This window comes from Struthio camelus, chromosome 11 (assembly GCF_040807025.1).
Source record: "Struthio camelus isolate bStrCam1 chromosome 11, bStrCam1.hap1, whole genome shotgun sequence".
In the NCBI taxonomy this organism is placed as follows: Eukaryota; Metazoa; Chordata; class Aves; order Struthioniformes; family Struthionidae; genus Struthio; species Struthio camelus.
Window position 1 is genome coordinate 8191859 of NC_090952.1, and position 12226 is coordinate 8204084.

Below are 12226 nucleotides of genomic sequence, written 5' to 3' on the forward strand. Positions count from 1 at the left end.
CAGTAAAGCACGTGCTAGCTGCAGCCTTTAGAGATTTGGTGACTGCTGATTTTCCCGATCATCTGCCCTCCTTCCTCTCAAGACTGTTTTAAAGGGAATAACTGAAGCCGCCCAGACCAGACGTTCAAACAGAAGGATGGGCAGGACTTAGCCGCTGGGCTGAGCAGGGCACGAGCAGTCCCGCTCTGGAGCAGCGGGTGCAAGGCAGAAGTGGGCCGGGGGCTGTTGGCAGAGCCCAGGGCGCCGACCGGGGAGTCAGGGACGGAAGAGCAGTCGTTCGTGCTGTTCCTCCAGCTCTGCTGTGGTGCTGTAGCTCCCAGGTAAAGACAACTAAAGACAAAACCGCCAGGACTTTTTTTTTTCCTTTTTTTTGCACATACTTCTACTGCCCAGAACTTATTTTTTACTGCCTTGAACTTCATCTCCACAAGCATCAGAGGGTGGTTTTTCAGTCCTTTGTGCTGATACTTGCTGCAATTCCTTGCTTATGGGGTCTAGTAACATATGAGGCAAAAATGGGCACTTTTTCTCTACTGTTCCCTTTTCAGGGCTGCTGCCTCAGCAGCTGATTCAAGGCGTCTGCTCATTCCAGCCTAGTTAAAATCTCTCTGCATTGGCCTTTTCTCTTACCTTGTGCTGTTACTTAGCATAGATAATCACATTTCTGGTTTAATCTCATGTCAGATACTGTTAGCATAAACGCTAAGCAGCTAAAATGTCAGAGCCATCAGCTTAGCACTAAACTCTGCAACGATAACAATACCCATCTTTACCATTTTAATTTTGTGTAGTATTGTAAGCGGTGTTCAGCACGGTTTAGCTTGAAGGATTCAAACAATTTTCCTTCCTTTTCTGTCCAAAATTGTAATTTCTGCAGACCATAAGAAACAGGGACATTTTTAACTTTAAAACCAGCGCACAGCATGAAATCCATTTTGAACAGCTGCAGCATCTCATTGAATCGAGGCTCCCAGTAGATGTCTTTGCCCTGATTTTGAAGAGACCGGCCTTTTAATTCCTCGGACTAGACTGCAAACATCTTGGTATGGGGAATTTTGCTATATCAGCGTCTTGCGCAGTCGTAGGCTTCCTTTGCTGGTGACAATTTGGACCTCGTGCCTACGTGCAATCGTAAAGCGATGCTGATGGCTCCCCTGCCCTCTTGGGATGGAGAGCGCTGGGGCACAGCCAGCTCCCGTCATGACAACAGAAGCGGAAGAATCAGGAAAAGGTCTCCAGTTTTGTGTAAGAATAATGCAGACACCAGGTTTAAAATATGGCACACAGTAAAACCTATCATTTCTGTTGCGACTGAGTCTGTAAGGGCTGAATCAATAGATGCTATGAGAAAAACAAACAAATCGACAAAAACTATGAAGGGTTTTTTCCTGGGGAAGAATGTGAGAATTCATTGGATTTGGACAGGTGAAACAACAGTCTGTGAAAACAGAAGTGCTAACACAAGGTAAAATAAGAAATGTGTTTTCTTGCTGCTTTTATTGGTGAACTAATAAGCACAAACTCTAAATGATGAAGCTGGGCTTGAGCAGGTGGATTTCTTTTTGCTGAATATCGCTATCACCACTTTTCTCAGTGGTTGGTATTTTTACACTCAGCTCCATTTCACACTGACTTTTTAAGTACACCCCCAACGAGGGAGGTGGAAGAAATGATACTGCCTTGCCTGCGGCGGGAGAAATCGTCTCTTGCTCACGTGTCGTCTCCTCTGCCTCTGGCGTTTGCGCCGGTAAAGCCCGCTGAAGCTGCTGCTGTTGTTTCCTTCTCTCCTAGGACCATGCAGATATCGAATGGAAGTTTGCCCGGACGAAGCTCTGGATGAGTTACTTTGACGAAGGTGCCACTCTGCCCCCTCCTTTTAACATTGTCCCGAGTCCCAAGTCAGTCTGGTACCTCTGCAAGTGGATTCACAAGCGGTTATGCCCAGGCAATGACTCCGCGAATGAACAGAAGAGGCACGAAAACCTCAAAACATTCACAGTAAGCAGCTGTGTGTTTTTTCATACTTCCTTTTTCGCGGGCGCTTGCTCTGCTGTTGGTTGAAGGTTCCTGCTGGATCGGAACTCACCAAGAGCCACTGGGAGCTCTAAAGACAGGATGAAATGGATAACGTACCTCTGCCTTTTTAATTCCAGGAACGGCACGCTGACAACCTGATTCAGAATCAACATTACCAGGTAAACTCTAGCACGGTCTTTGTTTGCTGTTTCTTCTTCTTGCTTGTTTTCTAATACCTCACTTCTTGCTTTCTTCTAGAGTGTATTTTTTATAAGGGCATGTGCTCTAAGAGGATTTTGCTTTTCATGGATTAAAACATTTCATCATTAAAAGTGGGGTGGTTCAGTAAATCGGCCTGGCCTGGCACCTCCTCTGAAGCAGTGGGAAACTTTCTAGGTATCATCATTCTGGCTGCTGAAGTTGCAACATCCCCATTGACTTCCCGGGGACGGGTTGTCACACCATCCGGCAGAAAACTGCTTCGGCAGCGTTTTCAGAGACGCTCATGAATTGTTCCCCTCATCCTTTTCTTCATTTTTTTTCTTTTTCTCATCCCTAAGCCCAACTCAAACAGTGCTTGAGATTTTCTTCCCTTTTGGAAGGCTCAGGAAAGAGGCATGGTTCCTGTGCTCAGTTTTGCTCTTTCTGTTTATTGTCAGCCTGTTCATCATCAAGTTCTCATTAAATTCAACCTACAAAAGGATGAAACTGTATTAAAAGCCCTAGCTGCAGCCCTTGAATTCTGTGATGCATTATGCTAGCATTCTGGGAAGAAAAAAAAAATTTCCAGAATATTAGTTTGTATATCAGACGATAGTGTCAAAAACAATCAGTAATTTGTCTTTAGGCAATTTCCGTTTTCTGATGAATACGTGTATCTAGAGTTGATGATTACCATAATTAGTCACTTTTGACAACAGACATTTGGTGCTTTCTGACTTTACAGCGCTGTTTACAGGTACCGGCAGTGGGGTTTTCAGGTGCCTGGGGAAGGTGGCACTCTTAAAAACCTCCCAGTAAAACTTTGGTGTGGGCAGGTCTTAATACTTGCTGGTTAGACCTGGTAGTACTATTTATGGAATGGGGAAAAGTAAGGTTTGGGTACTCTTTTCTGTAAACAGAGATCAACTGCAACGTATGTCAGGTTGCATACATACATAAATACTAAAATATATAAAAAGACACTAAAAATATATATGTATGTATGTGCAAGGGCTAAGTACCAGTTTGTTTACACAAAGACAGGAAGCGGGGATACAAACGCAGAGGAAAAAGGCCTCCTGCTGCACAAACAGGATTTCATCCTACCAAAAATCAGGACTGGACAAACAGCCCCAGTAGCACGGAGGAGTGAGATCCCTTAGAAAACTTGCCGTAGGCATGATTCAGTACTTGCAGCTCTGTCTGCAGGAGCTCCCACAGCTTTGTGAGGAGCCTCCAACCTCTTGTAGGGCAGAACGTGCCTTCAGAGGCCTCCCGGTCCTCGGAGGACTCGCGGCTGCCTGACGTGGGTTCCCGTGGATGTACGTCACCCTATGGAGCTCGAGCTGTTCCTTAGGTTGTTTGCTGTTCATACGCCACCCTTGGCTTTCAGATATTTGATAAACAATCTTCAAAGGGCAAGCTTAGCCCATCAGGATACCCAGGCTATCCACTCGAGATTGTAATCTGAAAAACGTTCAGCAGCTGAGATTAAAAACTGAGGTAGAGGAGTTTAAGTGGCGTGGGGTCATTTAAGAACATTGAAAATTTTCTTCTGGCAGACTTTTACATACGTGAAACACAAGTATAAAACACTGGCTTACTGTATTTAAAAACTGAGCATTCAAGATGAAAGATATATAACCCTTTCTAAAGGTTTGCTCTGTTTGCAAGAAGGTGCTCTGTTTCTAAGGGTGAGTGATTTTTTTCCAGCCAGCAGTCAGGACAACCACTGTTAGTAAGAACCCAGTGCAGCATACTAAGAGCAAAGTTTGGTCTGAAGCAGCAGCTGAATCACTCGTATTGTTTCATGTTGCAGGAAGTGATCAGAAATCTTGTGAAAAGATACGTTGCAGCTATGATAAGAACTTCCAAAACCAATGAAGGGTTAACTGAAGAAAATTTCAAGGTAATTCGTTATTTCTGAATAAGCACTAATTACATTAATTCAGGTGGCCATTCGCAAAGTTGCTACTAGCGTGGTAAAATATTTTGAAACCCACTGTGGAAAGTATGACTATTGCTAGAGCTGAGACTACATGTGATGTGCATGTGTTACTGTTTTGGGCAGAGAATATTCCTTATTCAGGTGTTTTCTCATATGATCACTTCAGTAAATTTTAATGTACAATACCTTATGCAGACAGAGGCTTTGGAAAATGGCAAGAATGAAGCACCTGACTCGAGTCAACATCGCATTCCTAAATCCTAGCCCAGGCAGAGCCAACGAACGGGTCTGGGTTTGTGGATGTGCACACCACCATTCGTCAACAAAGTTAAAGTTGGGACTGTCAACTAAGACAGGATTCCTATAAAACTTATACATTTCAACACTGTTTCCCCACTTCTATAAATGTCCTCGTTAGAATGTGGGGGGGGGGGGAGGGTGGATTTTGGTCAAGGAGGCTGGTCCTACAGCGTTTGAGGACAAAGACCTTGTGAAGTTCTCCAGTTCTTAGAACTACCACTATGGGTTTTTTCTATCACTGAATAATGAAAGATTTATGCGGTATTCTTGTAAGCGTGATTCGTTATCAGCCATTTACATAACTTTGAACAATTCACCCAAGGGAACATGATCATTCTTTCATGTTGCAGAGAAGGCTTCTCCGTGTAACTTATTTTTCCCTCTTGCCCTAGGAATTGAAACAGGACATCTCAAGTTTTCGCTATGAAGTTCTTGACCTCTTGGGAAACAGGAAGCCCCAGAGGAGAAGTTATTCTACCAGCAGCACAGAGGTGTCCCAAAAGGATGATACAAATGAGGATGGTGCTGGAGAAAAACCCAAAGCCAAGAGCGTATCTTTCAATGTAGCCAACAAGAAAAAAGATTTCAATGTATCTGCTCTAATTAAAACTATGTCTGGGATTGATATGGCAGATGAGAAGCCAAAAAGCAATGGGATCAGTAAGCGCTCCTTTGTCCGAAATGGAAACAGAGTTCAGAGACTCTCCAGCTCCAAGAAAGAGTCCTTTAAGAGACTGGGTCTACTGTTCTCCAAGATGAATGGACACGTACCTGAACCAAACTCTGAGCCCATGTACACTATTTCAGATGGAGTTATTCAGCCACACTACATGTGGCAAGACATTAAATACTCTCAGATCGATAAAGAGAGAGAAGAGAATTGTTCCAAAAGCGAAATTAACCTCAATGAGGTGGACTACAGCGGGAACACGAGACTCACGGGCCAAAGCAAGGAGTGCCCTGTGGTTTGTACCAGCTCCCTTCACTGTGCTTCCAGTATTTGTTCCTCTAATTCCAAACTTTTAGACTCCTCAGAAGATGTATTTGATTCATGGGGAGAGGCTTGTGACTTGTTTATAAACAAGTGGAAAGATGGGCAGGAAGACCATGTTACAACGCGGTTATAAGAGAAGCTATCTAACACCTGCTAGAAAACTTAGCTAATTATTTGTCATGGTTTGCTATCACCTGATTCAGCATTACGATTTCCTTTCTGTCCACAGGAAAAAAAAAAAAGTGTAAAACTCTAGTTACGTTAGCCTATTTTATAGCCATCTGCATTTTTTTTATTTTTTATTTTTTTTACACTCCCAAATATTGAACTAAAGGTCTCACCATTTATTAGGTCACTGTAAACCACAGGGCTCCCTTCTGATGCAGCCGTAGCCTTCGAACCCTGCAGGACTGAGACACGTTGGTGGCGGAGGGCTGTTACCATCATCCCCCCATCGCTGCGTTACACCGCCGCCACGCAACGCGAGCGATCTGCTGTGCGTCCTGCTCGATTTCCTCATCAGCAGGACGAGCTGCCGAGCGGTATCAACGCTGAGCAGCTGAAACGCTGCTGGTGCATCAGAAGGCTGCGAATCAAACTGAAGATCTTCTTAGACGGGATTTCAGGTTAAAACTGGCTTTTTATTTTTCTTTAAGCAATACAACCTCCAATTCATTCAGTTAGGCGTATTTTTTCAGGTTGTATACTATGTTCATGTTGTAAATTCTTACTGAATAAGAGACACCTTTTATCACCCAGCTAGAACACGTTATAATCCCCTTATTTACCTAATTCCCATTAACCGAATTCCCTCTTGTAGGGAGCCGAATTACCTCCCGGTTAGACCGGCAGTGGAAGCACCCAGCCTTGCTGCCAGTTGCGCAGAGATGAACTGACCCAGACGCACCTGCGGCTGCTCGAGGCCCAAACCTCGCTCTGGCTCCCATCCTTCCAGCGGGCTCAACGAAAGCCCAGCTCTGGTAGACGGGCACACGCATCCCCTTCACATACAGTTTTTCAGGCTCCTCGTCTCATTTCCACTGCTGCGTTCGCTTTTTGCTGCCTCTCTGGCCGACGTCAGGCTTTAGGCAGAAAGCCATTCTCCTGGTGCGTCTCGAGCTCAAAGAGGGAGAACGTTTTCCCCGGATCCATGAGCTGCATTTCTTAAAAGCGACTTAAGCAACAGCAGCTCAAACTGTGTTTGGCAGCCTGGAAAGCCTCCGCGGTTCCTTTTCTAAGGTGCAACAAAAAGGAGCCCAGCAGTAGATTTTTTTTTTCCCCCTCCCTCAGTTACATTAGGCCTAGTCCAAATATTAACAGTGTCACTGCATTTGTCCTAAGGAGCTTCAAAGAGGGGAGAAGACAACCCCATTAAGGATAAAATGGTTGAATCAATGCTTTTTAACAGCCTGGTACTTGAACTTTCTTCTGTGTTGTTGCTAAGATACACAGAGGATTGGCACTTAACACCCGCATCAGCGCTGTTATTTGTCAGCCGCTTCCTCGGAGGAAGCAGGCGGAAGCAGGGCCTGACCGAGCGCTCAGAAGCGGCGTTCCCTTACGGAAAAGCCTCGCTCCGGAGCTCGCGCACTCGCGTTACGGCTCCGTCCCTGTGAGAGGTTGCGTGCGTGGGAGTTGAGCTCCAGGGCGGTTGGCATACATCAGCTCTTCTGTGAACCTGGTTGGGAACTGCATTTGCAGCAGCAACCATAAAGGTTGGAAAACCTCCACCTACCGTTGGCTACTCCCTGCTCGCTATCGACACCAGACTTGCTGCTCGCGGGCAGGGCACAGCCCTAAGTATTTAAGCCTCCAGGTGCGCAAGTTAAGGTGGGGTGAGAGGCGTTTTTGTATCAACAGATTTGAGGCTTTTGTACACTAACCGTGAGATTAGAGTGGTTTTTTGAAAACCCCATCTCCTCTTCCCGTAGGAAAGACTGAGCAAACTGATGCAGGCGCTACGTAAGGAGGCTCGCAAGATGCCAGGGTCAGAGGCAGTTGGCTGCTCTTTCAGAAAGCAGTCCAGCATCCCGGCCTTCCACGAGGCAAATCCGTGGGAGTTGCGGTCAGAACCGACTGAAGGTAGCTCTCACGGCAGCCCCAGGAAAAACCTGAAGTTTAAAAAACCAAAGTGACTGAGCCCGTTTCTGGAAACATGCACGGTAGCAGGAGCTGCTAGCGGGGGGTGGAGGGAAGGGCTTGAACCATTTTACGCCCCATCTAACCTCTCTGCGGCTTAGGAACTCTCCTTGCAACGGGGCCAGCGAACCCTTACGGTATTTCCTGCATAACAAGTGGGAGCGGAAACAGTTCAGGTATGGTTATGCAGGTGATGCCAACCGCGTTCAAGACTGGGATACAGTCCAGGTTCATATCCTTTGACAGGAGAAAGGCTTTTAAGTTTTCCAGGACCGCAAGCATACTGCTACCGGCTACGATTATATTGTCTCGCTCAAACGCAGCACTGCATTAACAGGTTCGGGTATCAGAAACGCAATGCAAGTAACTCCTTGCAGCAGTACCCTCCCCTTGCAAAAAATGTAACGGCGACACTGGGCAAGGCAAGTCCCTTCTGTGCAAACAGCACGAATCGCATTCCCTTGCTGCGTGCAGGAAGGGCAGAGGTAGGAACCGACACATTTTAATGGAGCGATGGACAATGCCGTGCCCAAAAATCTCTTGATAATATTCTGTACGTCATGTGGCTGCTTGGCTGGGTCTCCCATGGGATTTGTTTCATGACCCAGACATTTCCTAGCTCCCAGCTAAGAGCTTGTTTGAGCTGACTTTTCAATTTATCACAAGTATTTGATTGGGCTAAATGATTAATACATATGTCCTGGAGTTCACAAAGCTGTCAGATCGGACCCCAAAAAGGCCAAATTCTGTTTGACTGCATCTATGCATTCCCTTTGGTAGCAAAAGGCAGTATAGCAGCTAGTGAATTATCATTATTGCTCTTAAACAGGAACTTCAGGGGAGGGAAACTGAAGCATCTTGTCAAAAACATTTTGTTTAAGCCAAAACCGGCCAGTTTTCGTTTTGCTTTGTTTAAAATCACTTGCAGTCAGCATTTGGGATTTCACTAGCATTTTTCTGTTTTCAAGTGATGAAAGGGAAAGCGTGTTTTGGGGAGAATTATTCTTCCCTTTGGAAAAACGAGTGAGCTACCTCTCTGCTGTCTGTGCAAGGCCCCAGGGTAGGAGCTGACGGGACACGCTGAGCATCTCCAGCGAGATGTAGACGGTAACCTTTTTCCAGGCTGTGCTCCCAGGTGCACGGTTCCCCACGACTGCAGCGTGCCTGGCCTTTATTCTAGGTATTTCAGTAATAATCCTTATACCTGCACAAGGACTTTGGAACTGGGAAGAACACAGCTCTTGATCTCCCACCCGCCCTCTCTTTAGGTTTCTTGCACTTGAAGTTGCTTTATTATTTATTGCCACCGCCCACCCTCTGGTACCGTTTTCCCCTGGCATTGGAGAGCAGCCCACCTAAAAAGGATCACTCTTCTGAGGTCGACAAGTTACACCCCGGTACGGGACCCCACGCAGCCCTAGCAGGTGTTTGTGCTCAGGTCGGGGATTAAAGGAGCCGTTTCAGAAACAAGAAGTTCGGTGACATTATCTCTGCAGATTATTCGGATGACGGGGTTTGTAAATTAATCGCCAGTTTATTTGTAAATATTCAAGCATTTGTATGCGTGGACCCTGCCGAAGCAGCACGCACAGCGGTTGGAGCACGGGATTAGAAAAGAGCATTTCTGGGGTCTTTTCCCAACTCCGCCACCGACTCACCTGTGACCTTGGGCAAGTCACTTAGCCTCTCTAATGCCTCAGTTTCCCCATCTGTAAAATAGGGATAATAATACTTACCTACCTCGCAGGGGGGTTAGTTCATTATTTATAAGCACTTTCAGATTAAAGGCGCTATATACAGTTAAGTAGGTAACGTTAGTAGCGGTAGTATGTACTTTTATTTTCCTACAACTACTTCAGGTTAGGGTTTAACGGTATGAACATTATGACAGTTTTCCATGTCGAAAACTAGCCCGGTTGCCCAAGAGGGGAGCTCAGGGGACGTCTGCCGCAGGTGGAGAGCGGGTACCCCGGAAGCCCAAGCTCTGCACGCCCCTGCTTTCGCGGGCTTTCGTCTCACCCTTAGCGTTACTTTACTGTACTTGCGTCTCCATCCTCCTTTTCTAATGGCACATGTAACAATTTCTAGCAGAAGCAGCCGTTGTAAATATTAAAGACTATTTAAATAAATATATTCATGTATAAATATAAAAACCTTACCTTTTAAAGAGAGGGAAATCGGTCAGCGCCCGCAGCTGCCTCCTGGGCGCTCGCGTGCCCCCATCGCTGGCAGCGGGAGCGTGCCCAGCCGGGGGAGCCCTACGGGGCAGCTGGGACGGCTCTCTTCACCCGCCTTTCCTTTGTTAGCGGGCCGGCTACCTGAAACCCAGCTGCTATAAAATCATCCTTTACTGGATTTGGGGTTTTTGGGGGGGGGGGCGAAGGTGGGGGGCGCCCTGGGCCAGCCGCTAACGCAGTTTCTTGCCACGCGTAACGTAGTCTAATCTGGTTTTCATGCTGCTTTCTCTCCCTGTTTCAGACCGTTACTTTGGTACAAACAAGTCATTTATATTTTATTCGCATAAACCCCCCAGCCCAGAATAACTAACGTGCTCCAGTAAACTCGCGGCCAAGAACGACTCTCTTTAAAAAGCGTTTTACCTAAAAAAAAAAAAAAGTACGCTGAGACGGCAGGAGAAGCGTTTCGTCCTTTATCTTCAGAGTATTCGCCCGTGCTTTATACGTCGGGGAAACACTTTCACCGTGTGTTTGTTTGTTCCCCCCCTCCCCAAGGTGTGCCAAACAAACGACTAAAATCCCCAACCAAAAATCCCAACCACCCACGGCTTTAAAAAGCCACGTCGACCTAACGCTCCCCCCTCCACCGAGGGGCGCTCGGCGCTCCCCTCCTTCGGGCCGCTGCCCCCCGCTCCGTGTCAAACGTCTCCGTACCAGCAGTGTCACCCAAGGCGGAGGAAACCGTGGTGCGGAGGGCCCGGCGGGCTCAGCCAGCCAGGCGGCTTTTCGAGGGCGAGTCGCAACCGAACGCGGCGCTGCGTTTAAAATGACATTTTACTCTGCGGGACAAAGAGGTGAGGCTTTCTTCCTTTTCTAGTTCTGGGCCAAAAGAAAGAAAAAAAAAAAGACGTCATGGCCTTTTCCAGGCAAAAAAGCTGTTAGCTGCTGTAGGAATTTTGCTCACGTCAAGGCAGAGGGAGGACTTCTGCGCTTGCCCGCGGAGGAGTAACGGCCGCCCCGAGAGGAAGGCGAGTTGGGGGTGAGAAGGCAAAAAGCAAAAAAAAAAAAAAAAAAAGAAAAGCAAAAACTAATGCTTAGTTTTCTGTACTTTTCTACTTCATCTTTTCCGTCCGTAGTGCAGATTCCATGTCATTCCCACGCATAACGTGTAAAAATAAAATGTATATAATAAATAAAATTATTTTATGTGTATTTTTAGCTTAACTGTAAACTGGAGAAAAAAAAAAGCATTTAATTTTTTTCCCAAAAATGTAAGCCTATTGAAATTCAAGGTGTTTCTACCTTTTCAGATGTAACATTTCCAGCTGCCTATTGATAATAAACATTTACGAACAGCAACGGATCTGACATTTTATCCGCTCTGACGGCACTCAGCACGGCCTCCTCACGGGTGCTGACAGTCAGAGGAGCGCTCAAGGGCTCCAGGCCTGTAGAGACTTTTACCGATATTTATGTGAAAAAGAGATGGCACAATCCTGCTCACCTGCGATCGAGCCAGCCACAGCCATCTGACAAGTGTCATGCTTTACGGGCAAGAGTTGAACAACGCTCGGCTACACAAAAAATCCCACACGTTTATGTCCTGTCTGCCACAAATAAAAGGGCAAACCGCTCCGAGCGCTGGTAAATGAAACGCCCCACGCGAACGCAGTTACTCCGAGCTGAGGGTAATTCCGTTTTAATTTGCTCCCCAAAGACATCCTTCTAGCAGCGTAACTTCCTCATCTTCACCGGGATACGTAACAACACAGCTAACAGTCTATAAAAAAAAGTAATTAAGCAACAACATGTAACTATATCGGCATAATTTGCTCACGTAAAGCTGAACAGACTAAAAACAGGACTAAAAAAAGGGATATGCCGATGTCGCATTTGCACGATCCCCGCTCACATCGCAAAGCCTGGGAGCTCAAAGTTAAGATACCCTGAGTCACCCAGTGCCGCTTTCTGCTCCAGAAACGGAAACCAAACTGTACCTGAAAGTGCCGCGTGCCCCCTCGGCCACCACTGCGGAGCGAGACGGATGCGGGCCCCAGCGGAAAATGCCGTGTTTGAGTGGGGAGGGAGGGAGGGGGGCAAGGAGGAAAAGGTTTTGCAGCATATTGCATCTCCTCTCAATTACACTCCCTGGAAAGTACTGCAAAAATCACATGTTCATATAATCACCACAAAAGTAGAGTTTGGGCTTTCGATTAGGACAAGGAGAGAGGAAATACTGAGATTTGAATGGAAAAAGCAAACAGGCAACATAGGGAACAGGAAAACCATGCAAAGAAGAGGGTAGAGGGAGTTGGATGCTCTGTTCGTTTTTCATCATTAGAGGATATTTCACTTAGAAAAAAGCCATTTTCTCCAACACCACAAAGTCCAGCAGTTGCCACAGCTACGGCAACGGCTTTAGCATCAGAAACAACAACCGTCGTCCTGGGG

The 12226-nt window shown here is 46.4% G+C and overlaps 1 protein-coding gene across 3 annotated transcripts in view; it reads left to right on the forward strand.

The window, feature by feature from the left end:
• The window catches only part of TRPC5 (transient receptor potential cation channel subfamily C member 5), a 100091-nt gene extending 90364 nt beyond the window's left edge, over positions 1 to 9727 (forward strand). For all 3 annotated transcript variants that reach the window (XM_068957077.1, XM_068957078.1, XM_009685453.2), the window contains exons 8-11: positions 1792 to 1998; positions 2154 to 2195; positions 4037 to 4126; positions 4858 to 9727. In XM_068957077.1, the coding sequence (XP_068813178.1) occupies positions 1792 to 1998; positions 2154 to 2195; positions 4037 to 4126; positions 4858 to 5592 (1074 nt within the window). In that variant the 3' untranslated portion in view covers positions 5593 to 9727. The remainder of the gene's footprint in view (positions 1 to 1791; positions 1999 to 2153; positions 2196 to 4036; positions 4127 to 4857) is intronic.
• The last annotated feature ends 2499 nt before the right edge of the window (positions 9728 to 12226 follow it).